At 39.3% G+C, this 25,093-nt stretch overlaps 1 protein-coding gene and 6 non-coding genes across 10 annotated transcripts; 3 read left to right on the top strand and 4 right to left on the bottom strand.

The window, feature by feature from the left end:
• The first annotated feature begins 1,918 nt into the window (after positions 1-1,918).
• On the top strand, positions 1,919-9,751 carry LOC108711758. 4 transcript variants are annotated; one of them, XM_018253783.2, is made up of 5 exons: positions 1,919-2,521; positions 3,233-3,296; positions 3,845-3,967; positions 4,260-4,382; positions 4,464-9,751. In XM_018253783.2, exon 5 carries the CDS (start codon positions 5,164-5,166, stop codon positions 9,271-9,273), a length of 4,110 nt encoding a protein of 1,369 aa, XP_018109272.1. In that variant the 5' UTR covers positions 1,919-2,521; positions 3,233-3,296; positions 3,845-3,967; positions 4,260-4,382; positions 4,464-5,163; the 3' UTR covers positions 9,274-9,751. The 4 variants fall into 4 exon arrangements, with proteins under 4 accessions (XP_018109272.1, XP_018109271.1, XP_018109274.1 ...); XM_018253782.2 differs by having other exon boundaries at positions 4,216-4,382; XM_018253785.2 differs by lacking the exon at positions 3,845-3,967.
• Positions 9,752-18,105: 8,354 nt separating this feature from the next.
• trnak-cuu lies at positions 18,106-18,178 on the bottom strand. The gene has a single exon. It is a non-coding gene; the product is annotated as a tRNA-Lys (tRNA).
• Positions 18,179-18,784: 606 nt separating this feature from the next.
• trnat-ugu lies at positions 18,785-18,858 on the bottom strand. Its single transcript has one exon. It is a non-coding gene; the product is annotated as a tRNA-Thr (tRNA).
• Positions 18,859-19,470: 612 nt separating this feature from the next.
• Positions 19,471-19,544, top strand: trnat-ugu. Its single transcript has one exon. It is a non-coding gene; the product is annotated as a tRNA-Thr (tRNA).
• Positions 19,545-20,346: 802 nt separating this feature from the next.
• trnak-cuu lies at positions 20,347-20,419 on the bottom strand. The gene has a single exon. It is a non-coding gene; the product is annotated as a tRNA-Lys (tRNA).
• Positions 20,420-21,002: 583 nt separating this feature from the next.
• On the top strand, positions 21,003-21,076 carry trnat-agu. Its single transcript has one exon. It is a non-coding gene; the product is annotated as a tRNA-Thr (tRNA).
• An 801-nt stretch (positions 21,077-21,877) lies between these two features.
• trnak-cuu lies at positions 21,878-21,950 on the bottom strand. The gene has a single exon. It is a non-coding gene; the product is annotated as a tRNA-Lys (tRNA).
• Positions 21,951-25,093: the final 3,143 nt, after the last annotated feature.

The raw sequence follows: 25,093 nt of genomic DNA, 5'->3' as shown, positions 1-25,093 counted from the left end.
TTAAGTTCACTACATAAAACATGGCATTTTTAGTCATATTCATTTTTAGGGTTTCCTTCTCCTTTAAAGAGAGAATAACCCAGACATTCAGGCAGATTGCAGTTGAATGTGTCATAGTGTTTAATTCATGTGACCCCCATGGAAATGTAACTTTTAGGAAGGAGGGGTTTTTGGTATGAAGTATTTTTTTTTCAATGGAAAGGATGTGAGTCAAGATGTGTCATCTTTTGAAAAAACCGCACATACACAGAGCGAGGACTAGCTTTCTCTCATTCAGTGATCGCAGATTCAGGCAGTGGACTTCAAGGCATCCATGGGAGATCGGTGTGTTGGCGCATGCGCAGTTGGAGCAATTTGCCGGTTTGGACAACTGCGCAAATTGGACGGAAACTGCCGAAGCACCAGAAAAAGACAGGAAGACCCAGAAGATGGATGCATTGAAGTCCACTGCCTGAATCTGTGCTAAGGGGTAAGTATCAAGTATGGGGCATTTCTCCGGGGAGTGGGCAGTTAGGATGGGGGGGAGGAGGGAGGGAGGTCTATGTGGGGTGGGAGTTACAGGGTTTTTTTTCTACAGGGTTTGTTTCTCCTTTAAGTGATTGGATTTACATCCCCCACCAGGTAGGAGGCAGCCTTTTTAAAAAATTTGCAAAATCTATGTTCCTTACTCAGGGCCTGGAGCAGTATGCTAAATGCACATACAGTGAATATACCTCAAGGGCCCAAAATACTGTCTAAATAGGTAAGATATTGTGTGGTTATTGTTTTTGTTTATGATAATGTCTGGATGCAATTAGTATTGTTCAGATGTGTGAATATTTTCCCTTATTCCCAAACATTGGGCTGAAATATTTGTACAAAATCTATATTCTAAAGTAAAGTGTGCAGCATCTTTCTGATTTACGTTTTGGGTTGATTAATGATAAACAAAAAGCCTGTGGTATAAGAAAAGCTCTGGTTCTGCCCCAGGGACATTTCACGGGTGAGGGGAACGTGATAAGTGCTACACTACAGAAACTCCCTTGCTCTGTTAGCACAAACAGCCCCCTACCCGAAAAGATGATGCTGGCGCAGTGACCATCAAATAGTTCCCCTGTAATGAATGCTCTGGATAGAGGAATCCTTGCATATACTTAGCAAGACAAGTAGAACCAGTAGTAAGTACCTAAATAGGTTGTCAAACTTAGTTCGACAGGTGCCCCACCCCAATGGATGGGGTTACCAACCCCAATGGGCAGAGCTAAGGGTGAGCTGGTTTCCAGGACCTGGTATAGCCACACCCACTGCAGCAAGGCATTCCCCGCTCAGACAATTGCAGGGGTTGTCTAACTCCTTTGCCCCCCTTCCTTTCTCTCTCTCTGACTTACATCTTTAAGAACAAGAAAATTAAACTAAAGAAGTAGCTAGAAATGTTGTACATGATGTTTTGTGCTTCTGTACCAGCCGAAGGCAACCACAGCCCTTTAGCAGTAAAGATCTGTGTCTCCAAAAATGCCCCAGTAGCTCCCCATCTTCTTTTCTGCTGATTCACTGATTCACATGCTCTGTGCTGCTGTCACTTACTGAGCTTAGGGAGCCACTCACAATATACAGTACACATAGAATAGAAATGTCACAATATAAGGCTGATTAGTAATTAATACACATAATTACTACATGGCAGCACAGAAACCAGTGCAATTAGCATCAGAATTTAATAATCAGCAAACCTGTAGCATCAGCTTATATTACAGCCAGGGAAGCTCATTTTCTGTTGGATAATTAGTGACGAGCCCTAAGCTTAGCTTCTCAACAGCCAATCAGAGCCCACTGAGCATGTGAGTGTCACAGACACTTTCCAAGATGGTGACCCCCTGTGACAAGTTTGAAGTCCTGGATCATTGCTGCTATTGACAAGCTCAAACTTTAGCCACGTGCAATAAGTTCACTATAGAAAACATGGAATTTCTAGTCATATTCATTTTTAGGGTTTCCTTCTCCTTTAAAGAGAGAATAACCCAGACATTCAGGCAGATTGCAGTTGAATGTGTCAGTGTTTAATGCATGCGCCCCATGGAAATGTAACTTTTAGGAAGGAGGGGTTTTTGGTAAGAATTTTTTTTTTTTCAATGGAAAGGATGTGAGTCAAGATGTGTCATCTTTTAAAAAAAAGGGCACATACACAGAGCGAGGCTCAGTGGTGTATATAACCCCCAATTTGTAGTGAAGTGAGTCCACATACCCACACAGTCACTCAATCTCAGCCACGCTCTCTCTCCCTAAGAATACAGGAATTAGTATTTGGCTTGGCAGTCATTCCTACCTCAGTGCTGGGGAGCAGGGGACGGTGAAAAGGAACAGAAAACACAAGTAGACAGAATACAATTTTTTCCTGTGATCAGGAAAATACAAATAATACTTTAAGAAAAAAACTTTTTTTTTATTTAAAAAAGAAAAAAAAACGCCGCAAGATCAAGAAAAAGTACTGGCAAGAGAGCACATCCAAAAGACAACCCCAAAGAGCCAAAGCAAAATATGAAAAGTAAGTGTAACTTTCATTGTTTTATAATATTTCAATTAGTTACTGTACCCAGAGATATACACTGTACAGCAGTTTTTTATTCGAATTTCGAAGTTTTTTTTGAAATCCAAATCAAATTTGGACTATTCCCTAGTCAAAGTTCACAAAAAAGCTCGACATTCAAAGCTTTTAACTTCGAAAATTCACCTCGACCTTTGATAAATCTACCCCTTAATGTCTAAACACAGGCCACCATGACTCAGGTCTAATTTAATAAATAATGACATTGGATTTTGTCTAAATGTAGCTAATAAGTGTAAAGGACATTTCAGGACATTTCAGGTATACAAAGAAGTGACAACTGGCTAAACACAGGCCACCAGTACAGCTTTTTGAATGCTGCCAATGGGTCACCATCTGTGATTATAGCTAAGGTTGTTTGAGATAGTAGTTATAAATATAAATGGCATTTGTGGAATCGATTCAGTATATCTACAGTAACAGTCTAAGAAGACATTTCACTTACGATGGAGCCTAGAAAGGAAGTTTGTGACATGTCAAAGTTAAAGTATGGATTTTACATGTTATTTGGCTTTGTTTTTGTTTTTTTTTTATTAAGTGTGTCATGAAGATCTGTATAGTATAAATGTTAAGAACAATAGTAACCTTATTGGAACTGGAAATGACATTTGATTTAAGTTACAAATAATTGAAATTATTGTGTCGCTACAGACTCGCACTGTTCAGATGGTGGATCATAACCGAGGTGATCAGCTCGTTAGTGATGTACAGCTATGTAAGTGTAGATTTCATTATATAGAGAGTTTACAGAACTAGTCATTTTAATTTATTTTTAACGTTAAATAGATATAAATGTTTATTGTAATTATTCATTTGATTGATTGTTTAAGTTCAGTGGCGGAACTACCGGGGGAGCAGGGAGTGCGAGGGGGCCCATGCACCACTAAAATGTATGGAGGGGGGTGGGGAGCCTGGCTGCGGGTCAGGCACCAGGGCCCGCCACCCTCTAGTTACGTTACTGTTTAAGTTATAATGCTAAGCTTACTTTGTACATTTGTAAAATCATGGTTACCGTTTACTTCTTACGCTCGCTGATGATGTACAGCTATGTAAGTGTTTATTTCATTATATGGAGAGTTTAAAGAACTAGTGATTTTAATTGCATTTTAACTTAAATATCTAGAAATGTTTTGTTTATTGTATTTATTCATTTGAATGATTGTTTAAGTTATAATGCTAAGATTACTTTGTATAGTTGTAAAATCATGGACACAGTTGACATAGTTCTTACTTTGTGTGTAAATGTTATCATTATTGCTATAGACACACCAGAAAACAGCTGTAAAAACGTGTTTCGTGTGGCGGCTGATGTCCATAACTCTTTTGGTTCATCGATCAATAACAATATAACTTTAGAAACCAGTAAATGTGCCAAACCATCATTTGGTGAGTTAAATAAATAAATATATATATATATATATATATATATATATATATATATATATATATATATATATATATATATATATATATATATATATATATATATATATATATATATATATATATATATATATATATATATATATATATATATATATATATAATTTTTTTTTTTTTTTTTTTTTTAAACTATATGCGGTAATCACAATAATTCCTATATATTATCATTTTATGATGTATTTTTACTGCAGTATCAAAGTTATCCTTAACAAAAAGGCGTGCTGCATAATTACAGAGTTCAAAAAGGACCAAAACGACAGTACCACTCAAGTAACCACAACTCATTCAGCCGATGTTAGCAACTATCCTGAAACAACTAATATATCCATAACACAATTCCTAGATCCTCAAGACACTGGTATGTAGAAATAATATTTAGAATGTATGTATATAATGGATATAAGTCGTATGTTTATTGCTTCATTGTTTGTTTTTACAGCACCAAATCAAGCTCCCACTCAACAACCATCTGCACATCTCAAATTGATGAGATCGAGACACTGTCTCCATTATATGTAGACCATACGAATCAGCGCAACAGACAAACATCGCTGGATATTGATGATTCTGTATCTGGTGAGTCAGCAAACATAAAACCAAAACATCAGTGTCCTGTGCAGCAAAGTAATAACAGTTTTCCTAGGGTAAAACGGCCTTTAGTGTGTAAAACATTGAATGGCTGGTCTAAAAAACTGTGTAAAACATACTTTAGATTCTAGGGCTTCAATAACGACCTCATAGTCAAGTACGATAACAGATCGGATAATTGGTAAACATAGTATACATATGAAACTGATTTCTGGTATAAGCTAAGAGAATAAGTTCAGCAGGCTATAACAGAAATTGCTATTTTATTGGGATCATCCTGTAAAGATGAAATATTAACCAAAGGGATCCCACTGAGTAATAAACTTTATATTACAAACAAAATATTTGGTTACGGACTGCAACTTCTCCCTTATGATACCGTTTCAAATTTAGCGCTAAGTACCAGTGCATGTAACCCTGTGCCCACTGATCATGCTAGAGATTTACTACTGTGGCTTTTAAAACAGTGTAGATTTTGGTATGATTTAAGATCTGTTACTGATACCGTGTTGGCTGAATTTCAATGTTTAGTGACACTGACTGATGAAAAAATGAAGGCTGCTGCAGCTTTAGGTCTTAAAAACATGTATACAGCATCAAGCAAGGTTTTCCGTAGAGGTCTGAGACTTAAGACTGGTCAGGGTTTAAAAAATAAACGAGTCAGTAGATCGCATCTGAGACATAATGTAAATCGGCGGACTAAAGTTGTAAAAAAAGCTATAAAGATGTTGTCATCAAAAAGGCTGGCTAAAAAACAGTGTTGTGTGGCTCATCAGAGTGTTACAGGACCTACAATAACCTCAGCTACACATCGTATCGATACGGACATGCCAATACCTATTGAGACATCTAACATTGTTGCCGATGAAATACCGCAGTCACATTTATCCGTCTCACATGCTGTACACCAAAACACTAGCCACAACTCAAATAATGAAAGACCTGTACAGGCTGAAACGCTGAACTACCATAATGACGGTACAGAATCCGTATTTTTGGAACGCATCAATCAATATCGAAAGCAACATCCTAAATTTAATTCCACTGTATATTACAACCACTTTAGATTTGTAAATCTAGAGAAAGTATCATCATTTAAGGATGCTGTTCAGTCTGTACAGGGGGGTATCCAAGGTTTATTAAACGAAATGATGCCTGACATAGGCCATAATGATTTGGTTCAGTTAAGACTGGATAGTGACGGCCTCAACAAACCACTGTATTCAATCAAAAGATCTAAAGACAGCTTAAATGCTGAGTCCTTTTTAAATGATACAGCAAATTTGCTGCAGAGCAATGCTGGTCTTATTGGCAATGGATCTTTAAGACTTGTTGTAACGGTTGTGAAAAACAGAGAAGGGGGTGTAATAAATAGACGGCGCATTAGGTCGACACCCTATAGTCGTATTATAGCCAGGAAAAGTCGTTGGTTATTTGATTTAAATAATGACAACAACAATTTATGCCTAGCTGGTAGTATCTGTGCTCTTTTAGCAGAGAAAGACACGTCCGACAGTGTAATTCTGGAAAAGGCCCGTGAAATCCATAAATCATTGGGTATCCCTGATGATCACTTAGTTAGTTTTAGTGATATTCCCGCTTTTGAGAAACACCTAAACATTACAATTAAGGTGTATTACCACAATCACGGTTCATGGCAAGTTTTCCAGACTCCTGAACCTTGTAGAGAAAAGATCGTATTTATATATCATGAAGGCCAGCATTATTATGGTATCAAACAAATTAATTCTTTTCTAGGGTACCCATACTTCTGTGTTTACTGTCACACTCCGTTTACCCACAAAAATCAACATACTTGCCGTCATTTTTGTAGAGCATGTCTCAGGCATGAATGTGGTGAGACTTCTGAGATTTCTAGATGCCCCAGCTGTTATGCATTTTGTCGCTCTAATGAGTGTTTAAACCATCACAAGATGCTTGCTCAATCGGGCAAATTACAGTGTGAAACTAAAATTTATTGTGATTCATGTGGGCGTTTTGTTGTTGCCAACAACCACACTAAATGTGGGGGTCTTAAATGTCGGGTATGTAATGAGAACATTGAAACTTATGATGGCCATACTTGCTATCTGAGACGTATCAAACCTAAACATGATCCCTCTGATAAATATATATTTTATGATTTTGAGTGTATGCAAGAGACAGGCGTGCACATACCAAATTATATATATGCCTTAACATTGAATGGAGAAAAACATTGGGAATTTCAGGGTTCTACGTGTCTGAATGACTTTGTCATTACATTTGTGGAAAAAAAATTTAGTGGCTACACGTTCATAGCCCACAATGGTGGTCGGTATGACTCATACTTTGTGGTTAAACAATTACTAAAAGAGTGTATTCAAATAGACCTACTATCTCAGGGTGGTAAATTGTTGTACGTTACAGTGGCTGACTTGGGTATTAGATTTATAGATTCTTTAAATTTCCTACCCATGAGACTTAGTAAATTACCTGCAGCATTAGGTGTACAGAGTGGAAGTAAAGGCTTCTTTCCACATTATTTTAACACGACTGAAAATCAGGGCTATATAGGTGCCATGCCAGCCATAGAATTTTATGGGGCTGATTATATGATGCCTGATGAGAAGGCTGAATTCATGACTTGGTACGAGCAAAACCGCAACAGTAAATTTGATTTCCAATTAGAACTTAAAAAATACTGCATTCAGGATGTTAACATTCTGAAGGAGGCTTGTGCCCGCTATAGAGAAAACATTATAAACATCACTAAATACAACTTAAATGATGAGCCGAAGGTAATTACCTACACAATCGACCCTTTTGAGTACACCACCTTAGCCTCTGTGTGTATGGCAATGTACAGGTTAAAGTTTTTACCCGAAAACTGTATTGCAATCTTACCCCCTGACAATTACAATAAGAAACATAAACGTTTCTCAACACCGGCAATACAGTGGTTGATGTACATTGCGCACAAAGAGGGTATCTCTATACAACACGCCTTAAAAGGTGGTGAAGAAAATGTTGGTAAATACTGGCTGGACGGTTATGCTTTGGTTAATGGCAAACGTATAGCTTTTGAATTTCAAGGTTGCTTTTACCATGGATGCCGTGTTTGTTATTGTGAAAATGACTTTAATCGGGTAACTGGCACTTATTTCAGTCAACTGAACCACAAAACTCAAATCAAGACAATGTTTTTAAAAACAGAGGGCTTTGAGGTCCGTGAACTCTGGGAACATGAATGGCATGCTATGTTGGAATCTGACAAGGACCTACAGGCATTCATTCAAGAAAAAAAGTTTCCACAACCTTTGTCACCCCGTGATGCCCTCTATGGTGGCCGCACAAATGCTATAAAGCTCTACCACAAAGTGGCCCCCGGTGAACGCATTCACTATTACGATTTCACCAGTCTGTATCCCTATGTGAATAAAACAAAAATATATCCAATTGGTCATCCAACAATTATATTTGAAAATTTTAAGCCTTTTGATTCTTACTTTGGCATCGCTAAATTACAAATATATCCCCCTAAAGACTTGTTTTTTCCTGTCCTGCCTGTAAAGATGAATGGAAAACGAATGTTTCCATTGTGCCATACTTGTGCCTCTACCCATCAAGATATGGACTGCTGTCACACGGATGCTGAACGGGCATTAACAGGGACGTGGTGCACCGTTGAAATTCAGAAGGCCTTAGATATGGGTTATAAACTTGGTAAAATCTTTGAAATTTGGCATTTTCAATCAAGTACTAACAATCTCTTTACCGACTACATTAAAATACATCTCCGTGATAAACAAGAAGCCTCAGGCTACCCCAGTTGGTGTACAGATGATGAGAAAAAACAGAGGTACGTTGATGATTATTTGGATAAGGAGGGGGTGTTATTACGCAGAGAACATATAGCACCCAACCAAGCAAAAAGACAAATAGCTAAACTGTTTCTAAATTCTCTGTGGGGTAAATTTGGTCAAAAATCGAATCTACCTACAACTAGCATCGTCACTAATCCAGATGATCTCTTTAAGTACGCATTTCTATCTCAGTACGAAGTGTCATCATTAGATTTTTTAGATGATAACACGGCAATGGTTAATTGGAAGTATGCAAAAGAATGTCAAACTCTTTCACGCAACACAAACATATTTATTGCTTGTTTTACCACAGCATACGCCAGGCTTGAATTATACAATCTTTTGGACAGTCTGAAAGAACGCTGTCTATATCACGACACTGACTCGGTTATTTTTGTAAGCAAGGACGGTGACTGGAATCCGCCACTTGGTGACTATCTAGGGGAACTGACTAGTGAGTTACCTACTGCCACTTACATTACTGAATTTGTATCGGGTGGACCTAAAACCTACGGATATAAGTTATCGACTGGTAAGACTTGTCTAAAGGTTAAAGGCATCACACTTAATGCTAATAATATCCAGTTGATAAACTTTGACAGCCTAAAGGATCTGGTATCAGACTACCCAGAAAACTCAAACCCTCAACATCAGAAAAAGATTGTGGTCCGTCAGGACAGTATAGTTAGAAACAAAAAGTGCTGGCAAATAGAGACTCGGACGCTGCAGAAAACACAAAAATGTGTGTATGATAAACGACGACTGACAGAGGGTTATCAAAGTATCGCTTTTGGTTTCAGTAGCTATGAACACTAGACTGCAAAATCCTTTTTCATGTATACTGGCCGGCCCTTCTAATTCAGGAAATAGTGTTATCGCACAGGCCTGATAATATTGTTTGGTTTTATGCATGCTGCCAATCATTTTATGACGAGTTGTAACAGAAAATACCAAATGTGCGTTTTATAGAAGGATTACCAAATAGCTTTAATGATGATGACCTATTCCCCCCTGAAAAAGTTAATCTGACTATTGTTGATGATCTCATGGAGGCTGCTAGTGAAAACTTTGATCTTGAAAAAGCATTTACCAAATATGTACACCACAGAAATCTCAGCATCATGTTCCTTGTACAAAATATACTTATTTTGCCAAGGAAAAAAGAGCCGAACCATAAATTTAAACACCAAATATATGGTGCTTTTTTAAGAATCCGCGTGATGCATGTATGTATATATAACTTTATTTGTAAAGTGCTGTTAAGGAGCCGCAGCGCTGTACAGTGCATAAAAGTACAATATATATATAAAAGTGTACATGGGGGAGACAATTCACATAATAAATATATACAGAATCATATGACAAAGAGCTTAAGTGCTATGTGGTAAGAGACATAGTGGGAAGGAGGTCCCTGCCCCATAGAGCTTACAGTCTAAGTGGAGGCTAACATACAGACACAAATTGGAGATGAAAAAGTGCACAAGTAAAGGCATATTCAGTAGGAACAGCACTAGGCTAATGTTCTAGTCGTCCAAAACGTAGACTCTTAGTTTTTTCTTGAAGAGATTAAGAGAGGATTCGTTACGGAGGAATTCAGGGATGGAGTTCCAGAGGTAAGGAGCAGCAAGAAAGAAGGGTTTGAGACGAGAGGTGGCAGTGGATGTGGATGGTTTGAAGAGAAGGTGGCTCTGAGAAGAGCGGAGAAGATGACCAGGAACATATAGTGAGACAAGAGAAGAAATGTAGTGAGGAGCAGAGGAGTGAAGATTACGACTCTGGCTAGACAGATGTACCCTGGTAAAACACATTTCTTTTTAGAGGCTTTTGAGGATAATACAGGTAGGCCATATGCAGGCCCGGATTTGTGGAGAGGCCAACAAGGCCCGGGCCTATGGCGGCAGGATTTTAGGGGGCGGCATGCTTCCTAACCACACCCACATTGGTTTAAAAACACTGGGGATGCGCAGAAGATACAATAATTTTGTAAATTTTCCATGCCCAGTCCACTTTGCTCAGGTCCCGATTGTGAAAATATGCATGAATAAAGGGGGGCACGGGTGACGAACGGCATTGGGCCTAGGGGCGTCCACTATGTAAATCTGGCCCTGGCCATATGGCTATTTACTGGTAGATTTATGTTCTGCAACCCCCGATAATTTAAGGTTAAGAACAGGTTTATTTCCTCCAGAACTGCCCATAGTATAAATACCTAAAAAGCAAAACTCTAAAAAGAGGTGATTTCAAATCTGTTGGATCATTAGCTATTTTTTCCACAGGCTGATAACATGTCTACATGCTTGAGGTGTAATTGGCATACTTTAAAAATGTTAATGAATGCTAAGGCGAATCAGAGAAGGGTCATTCTTTTTTATTCATAGAAAATAAACATGTTTACAGTAGACATGTGCTTAGATGGGGAAGGGTCATTCTGTGTACAGCGTCGGATGACTTGATCAACTGGGGGCAGCTGGGAAACTTACAAAATGTCTAGCCCCATGTCAGATTTAAAAATGAAATATAAAAAAATCTGTTTGCTCTTTTGAGAATTGGATTTCAGTGCAGAATTATGCTGGAGTAGCACTATTAACTGATGTGTTTTGAAAAAAACATGTTTTCCCATGACGGTATTCCTTTAAAAAGTGGCGAAAAGTTATAAAAACATAGATAAATGTTGCCTGAAAAACACACTGGCTCTCTACTTCAATCTGGTTGAAATACTAAATATCTATCTATGTATATTTATAGCTGGATATAATCTTGTGTAGAGCTGTGTTTTTCTCAATATATATTATTTGGATTTCCAAATCAGTTTTTTTTTGTATATATTTCAATGCATATTTCACATTATGTATAGAGTGTATTTTATTTCTTTTTTCTTTTTTTTTAAATAAAAATATGTTATGCTTTATTACAATATGTATGTGGTGCTTTATTTATTTATAAGTCATATTTAGACATATGCTCCCTACAAATACCAAAAGTCATGTCTGGACATGTCTTTTTTGGGTATTCTGCTGCAAATATAGCTATACCCACATGATGGCCCACGCAGTTACTCAGTGACCACATATGGATCTGGTAATATTAAACATAACCATATGGTGGAGCTCACAGCTAGGGTTTATGAGTATTATACAAAATGGAGGCTTCATTTCACAAAATGGCGGCTGTGCAGTGGGCGGGGAATGCTTTGCCACAGTGGGCGTGGCTATATCAGGTCCCGAAGACCAGCTCAAACTTAGCTCCACCCATTATGGCCGGTAACCCACACCCATTGGGGGAGGGGCACCTGTCAAACTCAGTTTGACAACATATGTAGGAACATACTACTTTTGGACATTAACTGATGTGTTTTGAAAAAAACATGTTTTCCCATGACGGTATTCCTTTAAAAAGTGGTGAAAAGTTATAAAAAAAAAGATAAATGTTGCCTGAAAAACGCACTGGCTCTCTACTTCAATTTGGTTGAAATACTAAATAGCTATCTATGTATATTTATAGCTGGATATAATCTTGTGTAAAGCTGTGTTTTTCTCAATATATATTATTTGGATTTCCAAATCAGTTTTCTTTTTGTATATATTTCAATGCATATTTCACATTATGTATAGAGTGTATTTTATTTCTTTTTTCTTTTTTTTAAATAAAAATATGTTATGCTTTATTACAATATGTATGTGGTGCTTTATTTATTTATAAGTCATATTTAGACATATGCTCCCTACAAATACCAAAAGTCATGTCTGGACATGTCTCTTTTGGGTATTCTGCTGCAAATATAGCTATACCCACATGATGGCCCACGCAGTTACTCAGTGACCACATATGGATCTGGTAATATTAAACATAACCATATGGTGGAGCTCACAGCTAGGGTTTATGAGTATTATACAAAATGGAGGCTTCATTTCACAAAATGGCGGCTGTGCAGTGGGCGGGGAATGCTTTGCCACAGTGGGCGTGGCTATATCAGGTCCCGAAGACCAGCTCAAACTTAGCTCCACCCATTATGGCCGGTAACCACACCCATTGGGGGAGGGGCACATGTCAAACTCAGTTTGACGACATATTTAGGAACATACTACTTTTGGACATTAACTGATGTGTTTTGAAAAAAACATGTTTTCCCATGACGGTATTCCTTTAAAAAGTGGCAAAAAGTTATAAAGACATAGATAAATGTTGCTTGAAAAACGCACTGGCTCTCTACTTCAATCTGGTTGAAATACTAAATATCTATCTATGTATATTTATAGCTGGATATAATCTTGTGTAGAGCTGTGTTTTTCTCCATATATTATTTGGATTTCCAAATCAGTTTTTTTTTTTTGTATATATTTCAATGCATATTTCACATTATGTATAGAGTGTATTTTATTTCTTTTTTCTTTTTTTTTAAATAAAAATATGTTATGCTTTATTACAATATGTATGTGGTGCTTTATTTATTTATAAGTCATATTTAGACATATGCTCCATACAAATACCAAAAGTCATGTCTGGACATGTCTTTTTTGGGTATTCTGCTGCACATATAGCTATACCCACATGATGGCCCACGCAGTTACTCAGTGACCACATATGGATCTGGTAATATTAAACATAACCATATGGTGGAGCTCACAGCTAGGGTTTATGAGTATTATACAAAATGGAGGCTTCATTTCACAAAATGGCAGCTGTGCAGTGGGCGGGGAATGCTTTGCCACAGTGGGCGTGGCTATATCAGGTCCCGAAGACCAGCTCAAACTTAGCTCCACCCATTATGGCCGGTAACCACACCCATTGGGGGAGGGGCACCTGTCAAACTCAGTTTGACGACATATGTAGGAACATACTACTTTTGGACATTAACTGATGTGTTTTGAAAAAAACATGTTTTCCCATGACGGTATTCCTTTAAAAAGTGGCGAAAAGTTATAAAAACATAGATAAATGTTGCCTGAAAAACGCACTGGCTCTCTACTTCAATCTGGTTGAAATACTAAATATCTATCTATGTATATTTATAGCTGGATATAATCTTGTGTAGAGCTGTGTTTTTCTCAATATATATTATTTGGATTTCCAAATCAGTTTTTTTTTTGTATATATTTCAATGCATATTTCACATTATGTATAGAGTGTATTTTATTTCTTTTTTCTTTTTTTTAAATAAAAATATGTTATGCTTTATTACAATATGTATGCGGTGCTTTATTTATTTATAAGTCATATTTAGACATATGCTCCATACAAATACCAAAAGTCATGTCTGGACATGTCTTTTTTGGGTATTCTGCTGCAAATATAGCTATACCCACATGATGGCCCACGCAGTTACTCAGTAACCACATATGGATCTGGTAATATTGGTGGAGCTCACAGCTAGGGTTTATGAGTATTATACAAAATGGAGGCTTCATTTCACAAAATGGCGGCTGTGCAGTGGGCGGGGAATGCTTTGCCACAGTGGGCGTGGCTATATCAGGTCCCGAAGACCAGCTCAAACTTAGCTCCACCCATTATGGCCGGTAACCACACTCATTGGGGGAGGGGCACCTGTCAAACTCAGTTTGACGACATATGTAGGAACATACTACTTTTGGACATTAACTGATGTGTTTTGAAAAAAACATGTTTTCCCATGACGGTATTCCTTTAAAAAGTGGCGAAAAGTTATAAAAACATAGATAAATGTTGCCTGAAAAACGCACTGGCTCTCTACTTCAATCTGGTTGAAATACTAAATATCTATCTATGTATATTTATAGCTGGATATAATCTTGTGTAGAGCTGTATTTTTCTCAATATATATTATTTGGATCTCCAAATCAGTTTTTTTTTTATATATTTCAATGCATATTTCACATTATGTATAGAGTGTATTTTATTTCTTTTTTCTTGTTTTTTAAATAAAAATATGTTATGCTTTATTACAATATGTATGTGGTGCTTTATTTATTTATAAGTCATATTTAGACATATGCTCCATACAAATACCAAAAGTCATGTCTGGACATGTCTTTTTTGGGTATTCTGCTGCAAATATAGCTATACCCACATGATGGCCCACGCAGTTACTCAGTGACCACATATGGATCTGGTAATATTAAACATAACCATATGGTGGAGCTCACAGCTAGGGTTTATGAGTATTATACAAAATGGAGGCTTCATTTCACAAAATGGCGGCTGTGCAGTGGGAGGGGAATGCTTTGCCACAGTGGGCGTGGCTATATCAGGTCCCGAAGACCAGCTCAAACTTAGCTACAACCCATTATGGCCGGTAACCACACCCATTGGGGGAGGGGCACCTGTCAAACTCAGTTTGACGACATATGTAGGTACATACTACTAGAACCTGCCCTTCTTTTGCGCTTACTGTCGGACAAGATATAGGCTTCCTAACAAATTTCAAAAAATCATATTTTCATAATGTAGCATTGTATTTCGGAAATGTATTGTATCCCGCACCCTAAAATGCAATAAAACCAACGCATTTCAACCACTAGAAATGGGGTCTTAGTCAGGAGCACATGCAAAAATGCAGGAAACAAGTAGTCCAAACAAGAATATATACCCCCAAGAAGTCTTGAAAGGGCGCCAAATCCTGAACCTTCTCTACCGCAGAACTCACCGTAAAAATCACATAATCCAGAAATGATGTCTTCTCATGACTTCTTGATAGCGAAATGCTACACAGTCCTTCATTTTCGCGTTGGATAACCATGGAAACATCAGCCTACATGTGCATTTTACTTTATTCAAAGTCCATTCCAAAGAGTTGGTGGCCATGATAACCAATATATCCACTTGTACTGCTTACATGCATAAACTATAAAGTCCAGATTTTATTTATATCACGGCAATTTCGGCAGAAAAGTATTTCTCACATTATGATTGCCACATACAATATACATATAAAAATTAGAATGTTCCATAATATTCACCAGTAGTTACCAACACGCCCTGTAAAATTATAGTAGATTAGTAAGAATAAGAATAAATATATAAAAGACGTACAGGCTGATACATTAGATAGGTATAAGAAGGGGTTGGATGGTGTTTAGCAAGTGAGGGAATACAGGGATATAGAAGATATCTCAGGGCCGGAACTAGGGGTAGGCAGAAGAGGCACCTGCCTAGGGTGCAACGAAAGGGGGGCATTGGGCAGGTACCAGTCTTCTGCATACCCCTAGTCCATGTTCGTGGTCCCTCTCCATTCCCTACCAGCTCTCTCCCCCTCCCCTCTAGCTTTTTCCCCTCTCTCTCCCCTGCCCTCCCTCTCCCTTGCCGAGCTCACCTCATGTGTACGCATGCTGGATGGGGGGGTGCACGCACGGAGAGGAGCGCACGCACACGAGCATGGAGGGAAGCGCAGTGGCTGGCTGGGTTGCCTAGGGCGCCCAGTCAGCTTGGTCCAGCACTGAGATAGCTCACAGTACAAGTTGATCCAGTGACTGGTCCCATTGCGTCTTGGAGTCAAGAAGGAATATTTCCCTTTCTGAGGCAAATTGGAGAGGTGTTCGGATTAGTTCCTCTGGATCAACTGGCAGTTAGGCAGGTTTAAGGAGTAAAAAGGTTAAACTTGATGGACATGTGTCTTATTTGAAACGAAGTTTCTATGTTACTATGTTACATCAAATCCGGGATTATCCACCATTGTATGGGATAGTAACCAAATGGTTTGAGTTCATATCAATCCCTTGTGGTAAGATATATATATTCACCACTAATCGTGATCATATGGATCCATATGATCAAATAGGAGGTCTATCTACCCTTCAAAACAATAAAAAGGATAGAGTTAACTCTATATTAGAAACTTTTTTTTTTTAAGAAATTTTAAGATCATCTAAAATCCAAAGAAATTTAAACTAGGGATGCACCGAATCCAGTATTCGGCCTTTTTCGGCAGGATTCAGATTTGGCCAAATCCTTGTGCCTGGCAATATCCTAATGCAAATTAGGATCACAAAGGGAAACCACAAGTGTTCCACATGTATTTTCACTTTTTCCATTGCCGCCCCTAATTAGCATATGCAAATTAGTATTCGGTTTGGTATTCGGCCGAATCTTTCACTAAGGATTCGGCCAAATCCAAAATAGTGGATTCAGTGCATCCTAATTTAAACATCCTACCAAGGGTCTTAACGGCTCACACCATGATCAATTCAATAAGCATTAAATCTCCAACACATAGCAATAATCAAATGATTGAAGAAATCATCTAATATCAAAAAAGCATTCCAAGCTAAAATCATCAAGACCCAATGGAAACCTAGTTTGAAGCCGAAACATCCATTTGGCTTCTTTGCACACCAAGAGGGTATTCCAACCAATGGCACCATTTGGGATTTGCTCAATGCCCATCAACCTCAAAGATGATACAAAAAAAAATCTTGTAAGACATGCCAATGTTTCTGTATTATATGCTTAATATATCTGCTGGCAGTAGTATATCTGGATACAAAAACTGGTCTCTGACTTATGTGTCCCTAAATTTTGGGACTATGTTCCCACCTTAGTTTTAGCTTTCTCCACCACAGCTGTCTATCAATAAAACAAATAGCCATGTCATTCAGACCTTGGGTAAGGGCCGCTTCATTCTCCGGACCTTAAGTAATTGTGAAAAAGGTAGGGAGAGCTTTGAGAAATGCAGGTAGATGGAAGCTTTTAGCAAGTAACAATGTGTTACTATCTGTAATCTCTAAACTCTAGTGTTCAATGTACTTTGTTGTTTGCCCACTAACCCATCCAAAAATGAAATCTCAAAGTGAATTGTGCTTTCCCTGCTGTTCAAGGAACTGACAAACTGGCATCACCCTGCCAAATAAGAAAAGTGTCATCGATGTAGCGAAAATATACTTTAATTTTATCCATGAATTCAGACTGATAAATAGACGTAGTCTCTTAATCTGACATGAAAAGGTTACGTTACTGCCCATCGCCGTGCCTTGTATTTGTCTATAAAAGGTACCTTTGAATTTAAAATAGCTTCTCTCCAACACAAAACATAATATACTATACAAAAACACGACTAGATCATGATCATGAAAATTGGTATCCAGGATCTTATGAATAACTTTCTTTCCCTGATCGGTGAATAGGGTTGTTATATCCATAGTAACCAGGACATCCCCTTTAAGGATATCAATAGATTTCAGTTTTTCCAAAAATTCAAATGACGTGAGCAAAACAAAGGGCCGTAACATAAAATCGAAATATTGAGCAACTGGTTGGGTAGAATTAGAATTAGTGGCAGATATAATAGGTCTCTCAGGGGGTTGAACCAAACTCTTATGAATCTTTGGTAAAATATATAAATATGGACGTCTTGGGGCTTGCATGAGCAAAACTTCATACAAATCAGAATTCATTTTTCCTACTTTATGAGCAAGTACCAACAATGTTCTTAAAGGAGAACTAAACCCTAAAAATGCCATATTTTATATAGTGAACTTATTGCACAAGGCGCCCGATGAAAATTTTCTGTCTGGGCCGATCCACTAGACGAACGATATCAAAGTCTTCTGAAGATATTGGTCGCTCACCTCCTTACATACACGGACGGAATATTGTACGAACATTCATTTCGTACAACATTATTGGTGCGACTTTGGCCACGTGTGTCTTATTGCGATACTGGAGTAACCGAAAAGCAAGCACCCAACGTGGGGCTCGAACCCACGACCCTGAGATTAAGAGTCTCATGCTCTACCGACTGAGCTAGCCGGGCAACTGTATGCAAATGTCCAAAAGGGACAGTATACACTCCTTTTCAACATGTGCTGAATGACTAGGCCTCGAGCCAAACATACTTATTGCCAATAGTTTTCATTATTACTTTTCAATATTCCTTACCTTTATCAGCAACCTACTGGAGTGAAGATTTAAAAGTTTGGTAGCGCATTGCTGGGAGTTTATGTACAAGTTATAAAGCTCTACAAAATTGTATGTGTCTGGCATCGGTACATTCATGCTTCATGGGACTTTACAAATCAGTTGCATTTTAGGGTGCGGGATGCAACACATTTCCGACATATAACGCTACATTATGAAAATATGATTTTTTGAAATTTGTTGGAAAGCCTATATCTAGTCCAGCAGATACCAGAGCATTCATTACAGGGGTGCTGTTTGATGGTCGCAGCACCAGCGTCATCTTAAAGGGTAGGGGAGCCCCCCGTAGTAGTGTTGCGGTAATAACCATCGCATAATCATATTTGCCATATGCGCAATTAACATACTCCTATAGGCTGTGAGTAAGGAACATACATATTGAATATTTTTAAGGGGGTTGTCTCCTACCAGGGGGAGATTGTAGGTCTAATCACTTAAACAAAGGCACTGCTGAGATTTGAACTCAGGATCTCCTGTTTACAAGACAGGCGCTTTAACCAACTAAGCCACAGCGCCCCTCATGCTCTACCGACTGAGCTAGCCGGGCAACTGTATGCAAACGTCCAAAAGGGACAGTATACACTCCTTTTCAACATGTGCTGAATGACTAGGCCTCGAGCCAAACATACTTATTGCCAATAGTTTTCATTATTACTTTTCAATATTCCTTACCTTTATCAGCAACCTACTGTGTGTTACTGTATCAAATGCTATAGCAAAGTCTGAGTAGATCACATCCACTGCCATCCCCGAGTCGAGGTTCCTGCTCAGCCCCTTATAAAAGGCAATGATATTATTCTGGCAAGATCTGTTATGCATAAAACCATGCTGGCACAAACTCAAGGAAGTCAATTATTTTATCCTTTAACACCCCTTCGAAAAGTTTTCCTACCACTGACGTCAGACTAACCTGCCTATAGTTTTGAGGCTGAGAACAGGATGCCATTTTTATATAGCGGCATGACATTAGCAATTCACAAGTCTCCTGGCACCATGTCAGACCTCAGGGAATCCTGAAAGATCAAGAAAGGAGCTTTTCAATCACAGGGCTAAGCTTGTTTATTAGTTTAGCATATGGCATGCGACATTTAATTTTAGGAGTACCACCTGTCCAGATAAAACACCAGGGGCGCTGTGGCTTAGTTGGTTAAAGCGCCTGTCTTGTAAACAGGAGATCCTGAGTTCAAATCTCAGCAGTGCCTTTGTTTAAGTGATTAGACCTACAATCTCTCCCTGGTACGAGACAAACCCCCTAAAAAACTATTCAATATGTATGTTCCTTACTCACAGCCTATAGGAGTATGCTAATTGCGCATATGGCAAATATGGTGATGCAACGGTAATTACTGCAACACTACTATGGGGATCCCCCCTACCCTGAAAGAGGACGCTGGTGCTGCGACCATCAAACAGCACCCCTGTAATGAATGCTCTGGTATCTGCCGGACAAGATATAGGCTTTCCAACAAATTTCAAAAAATCATATTTTCATAATGTAGCGTTATATGTCGGAAATGTGTTGCATCCCGCACCCTAAAATGCAACTGATTTGTAAAGTCCCATGAAGCATGAATGTACCGATGCCAGACACATACAATTTTGTAGAGCTTTATGACTTGTACAGAAACTCCCAGCAGTGCGCTACCAAACTTTTAAATCTTCACTCCAGAAAGCTGCCTATTTTAGGCATCAAGGCCGAAATCCCTCTTTCAAACAACAGGTTTACCCCTGGGTTCCGTCCATTTTTGAAAATAGCTCATTCTGACAAATCCCCATTGGGTACATGAGTATTTCTTATGTATGCCTTCAAAGGCGCCCGATGAAAATTATCTGTCTGGGCCGATCCACTAGACGAACGATATCAAAGTCTTCTGAGGATATTGGTCGCTCATCTCCTTACATACACGGACGGAATATTGTACGAACATTCATTTCGTACAACATTATTGGTGCGACTTTGGCCACGTGTGTCTTATTGCGATACTGGAGTAACCGAAAAGCAAGCGCCCAACGTGGGGCTCGAACCCACGACCCTGAGATTAAGAGTCTCATGCTCTACCGACTGAGCTAGCCGGGCAACTGTATGCAAAATGTCCAAAAGGGACAGTATACACTCCTTTTCAACATGTGCTGAATGACTAGGCCTCGAGCCAAACATACTTATTGCCAATAGTTTTCATTATTACTTTTCAATATTCCTTACCTTTATCAGCAACCTACTGTGTGTTACTGTATCAAATGCTATAGCAAAGTCTGAGTAGATCACATCCACTGCCATCCCCGAGTCGAGGTTCCTGCTCAGCCCCTTATAAAAGGCAATGATATTATTCTGGCAAGATCTGTTATGCATAAAACCATGCTGGCACAAACTCAAGGAAGTCAATTATCTTATCCTTTAACACCCCTTCGAAAAGTTTTCCTACCACTGACGTCAGACTAACCTGCCTATAGTTTTGAGGCTGAGAACAGGATGCCATTTTTATATAGCGGCATCACATTAGCAATTCGCAAGTCTCCTGGCACCATGTCAGACCTCAGGGAATCCTGAAAGATCAAGAAAGGAGGTTTGGGAATCACAGGGCTAAGCTTGTTTATTAGTTTAGCATATGGCATGCAACATTTCATTCTAGGAGTACCACCTGCCCAGACTAAAAACCAGGGGCGCTGTGGCTTAGATGGTTAAAGCGCCTGTCTAGTAAACAGGAGATCCTGAGTTCGAATCTCAGCAGTGCCTTTGTTTAAGTGATTAGACCTACAATCTCCCCCTGGTAGGAGACAACCCCCCTAAAAAATATTCAATATGTATGTTCCTTACTCACAGCCTATAGGAGTAGGCTAATTACGCATATGGCAAATATGATGATGCGATGGTAATTACCGCAACACTACTACGGGGGGTCCCCCTACCCTGAAAGATGGCGCCGGTGCTGCGAACATCAAACAGCACCCCTGTAATGAATGCTCTGGTATCTGCCAGAGAAGATATAGGCTTTCCAACAAATTTCAAAAAATCATATTTTCATAATGTAGCGTTATATGTCGGAAATGTGTTGCATCCCGCACCCTAAAATGCAACTGATTTGTAAAGTCCCATGAAGCATGAATGTGCCGATGCCAGACACATACAATTTTGTAGAGCTTTATAACTTGTACAGAAACTCCCAGCAGTGCGCTACCAAACTTTTAAATCTTCACTCCAGAAAGCTGCCTACTTTAGGCATCAAGGCCGAAATCCCTCTTTCAAACAACAGGTTTACCCCTGGGTTCCGTCCATTTTTGAAAATAGCTCATTCTGACAAATCCCCATTGGGTACATGAGTATTTCTTATGTATGCCTTCAAAGGCGCCCGATGAAAATTTTCTGTCTGGGCCGATCCACTAGACGAACGATATCAAAGTCTTCTGACGATATTGGTCGCTCATCTCCTTACATACACGGACGGAATATTGTACGAACATTCATTTCGTACAACATTATTGGTGCGACTTTGGCCACGTGTGTCTTATTGCGATACTGGAGTAACCGAAAAGCAAGCGCCCAACGTGGGGCTCGAACCCACGACCCTGAGATTAAGAGTCTCATGCTCTACCGACTGAGCTAGCCGGGCAACTGTATGCAAATGTCCAAAAGGGACAGTATACACTCCTTTTCAACATGTGCTGAATGACTAGGCCTCGAGCCAAACATATTTATTGCCAATAGTTTTCATTATTACTTTTCAATATTCCTTACCTTTATCAGCAAGCTACTGTGTGTTACTGTATCAAATGCTATAGCAAAGTCTGAGTAGATCACATCCACTGCCATCCCCGAGTCGAGGTTCCTGCTCAGCCCCTTATAAAAGGCAATGATATTATTCTGGCAAGATCTGTTATGCATAAAACCATGCTGGCACAAACTCAAGGAAGTCAATTATCTTATCCTTTAACACCCCTTCGAAAAGTTTTCCTACCACTGACGTCAGACTAACCTGCCTATAGTTTTGAGGCTGAGAACAGGATGCCATTTTTATATAGCGGCATGACATTAGCAATTCACAAGTCTCCTGGCACCATGTGAGACCTCAGGGAATCCTGAAAGATCAAGAAAGGAGCTTTTCAATCACAGGGCTAGGCTTGTTTATTAGTTTAGCATATGGCATGCAACATTTCATTTTAGGAGCCCAGACAAAACACCAGGGGAGCTGTGGCTTAGATGTTTAAAGCGCCTGTCTAGTAAACAGGAGATCCTGAGTTCGAATCTCAGCAGTGCCTTTGTTTAAGTGATTAGACCTACAATCTCCCCCTGGTAGGAGACAAACCCCCTAAAAAATATTCAATATGAATGTTCGTTACTCACAGCCTATAGGAGTATGCTAATTATGCATATGGCTAATATGATGATGCGATGGTAATTACCGCAACACTACTACGGGGGGCTCCCCTACCCTGAAAGATGACGCCGGTGCTGCGACCGTCAGCTTGTCATTAGCAGCAATGATCCAGGACTTCAAACTTGTCAGAGGGGGGTCACCATCTTGGAAAGTGTCTGTGACACTCACATGCTCAGTGGGGTCTGAGCAGCTGTTGAGAAGCTAAGCTTAGGGGTTGTCACTAATTATCCAGCAGAAAATGAGGTTCCCTGATTTCAAGTGGTGAACATTTGCCATCGCAGGATCCAGTTTCTCTTCCCTATTTAACCTAGTTTTATGGCTAGGGGGTTACTTGGGTGCTATACTGTGATGTAGTGATTCCTAAAAACCCCAAATGAGTTTTATGCAAATGTAATTAGATCTTTTCTTCATTGTATATAATTAATGAGCCAGCGTTCCAGTGCCCACTCTGTAGTGGTACAGTTTGCTCTGCTCCCTATTTAAATTTTGAAATACATGAACTTTCCTACAATGAATTAGTAACTTAACCCATAAAAGTAAGTTCTCTCTCTAAGCAGGTACCTTGGACCTTACCGTGCTCAGTCTATGCCTTAATACAGGGGTCCCCAACCTTTTTTACCCATGAGCCACATTCAAATGTAAAATAGTTGGGGAGCAACACAAGCATGAAAAAGTCCCTTGGGTGCCAAATAAGGGCTGTGATTGGCTATTTGGTAGCCCTTATGTGGGCTGGCAGCCTACAGGAGGCTCTACTTGGCACTATACTTAGTTTTTATGTAAGCCCCTGCTTTGTGGACACTGAGAGCAACATCCAAGGGGTTGGAGAGCAACATGTTGCTAACGAGCTACTGGTTGGGGATCACTGCCTTAATACAATGTCCCTGTTTGGATCAGTACTGCTGATTTCCCAGCTCAACCTCCTCCTTAGTCCTCACTAAACTTCTGAAGGAGTCAAGGGTCCCCGGTGATCCATAGAAGGGGTGGGCTTTATGGCAAGGTTATTGAAAATTGTCCTTAGTATAAAGTTGATCCAGGGACTGGTCCGATTGCCTCTTGGAGTCTGAAGGATTTTATTCCCATCTGAGGCAAATTAGAGAGATTTTAGATGAGGTATATTTGGCTTTCTCAGCAGCTAGCAGTTAAGCATGGGGCTAGAGATGATGTCCATTTCCCCGGTGCCCCCAACCATGTGACTTGTGCTCTGATAAACTTCAGTCACTCTTTACTTCTACACTGCAAATTGGAGTGATGTCAACCCCCTCCCCAGCAGCCAATCAGCAGACTATCAACAGAACAATGGGCAGCCAACCAAGAAGCAGCTACCTGACACCTCTGCTGAAGGATTTCTTTGCATTGCTAAATGTGCTCCATTGCCCCATCTATTTATAGACATTAGAATAGCACCAAAGCAGGAAAACCCTGCTATTCTCGAGTCTACCACTAGGTGGGGATAGGGAGTACGACTTGGGTCGTATTGAAGTACAGTGAGAAGGGAAGAAACAATAGTTGTCTCAAAGCAGTTCCATCCTGAAGTGTTGGCTCCTTTTCAAAGCTCAGAATCAGGCACAAAGCACTGAGATGGCCCCTCCACACCAATATTACAGCTAAAGAAATATATTCATTGGTACAAGATTAATTTTTAATGGTAGAGTGAATTATTTGCAATGTAAACATTGTCATTTAGAGATAAAAAGTAAACCATAAAAATCATGACAGAATCGCTTTAAATGGATCTTCCACGTCATCTAGTATGTAACAATGGGTGGGAGCTACCATCTTGCTTCCTTTATATGGGGAGTATATAGCTTATTGTGTTCCTAAAGTGACCCTTCCTTTGTATGTATATGTATAGTGGGAGCTGCTGTAGCCACTATAATATAATCGTATGGCTTGAGCGAAGCATTCATACTCTAATCTATATTTATACATATGAGAGGGAACTGGTGTATTCAGGGACCCTCTGGCTCACAACAAGGTTACAGAAATCTCTGCATTTTTTTTTTTAAGCCTGCGTTCCCCCTGTAACAGCTGCAGACCCCATAGGGAGGAGTAGAGTTTGGGCATGTGCATCAGAATGTTTGCAATAAAGTAAATGTAATCTGCAGTGATACATTTATTAAAGGGGTGGTTCACCTTTCAATGAACTTTTAGTATGTTATAGAATGATTCATTCTAAGCAGGTTTTCAACTGGTCTTCATAATTTATTTGTTCTGACTCTTTCCAGCTTTCAAAGGGGGGTCACTGACCCACTCATCTTTCTATTCAGGCCTCTCCCATTCATATTCTAGTCTCTTATTCAAATCAGTGCATGGTTGCTATGGGGAATTTAGACCTTAGCAACAGATGGCTGAAATTACAAACTGGAGAGCTGCTGAAT

The sequence above is a fragment of the Xenopus laevis genome, chromosome 3L (assembly GCF_017654675.1).
Source record: "Xenopus laevis strain J_2021 chromosome 3L, Xenopus_laevis_v10.1, whole genome shotgun sequence".
Classification (NCBI taxonomy): Eukaryota; Metazoa; Chordata; class Amphibia; order Anura; family Pipidae; genus Xenopus; species Xenopus laevis.
The sequence above is the reverse complement of the archived record's forward strand: the minus strand, read 5'-3'. Positions and strand labels throughout refer to the sequence as shown.

Bases quoted from the DNA above. Each gene is read 5' to 3' on its own strand.
- LOC108711758 (XM_018253785.2), top strand. From the start codon at position 5,164: ATGAAGGCTGCTGCAGCTTTAGGTCTTAAAAACATGTATACAGCATCA.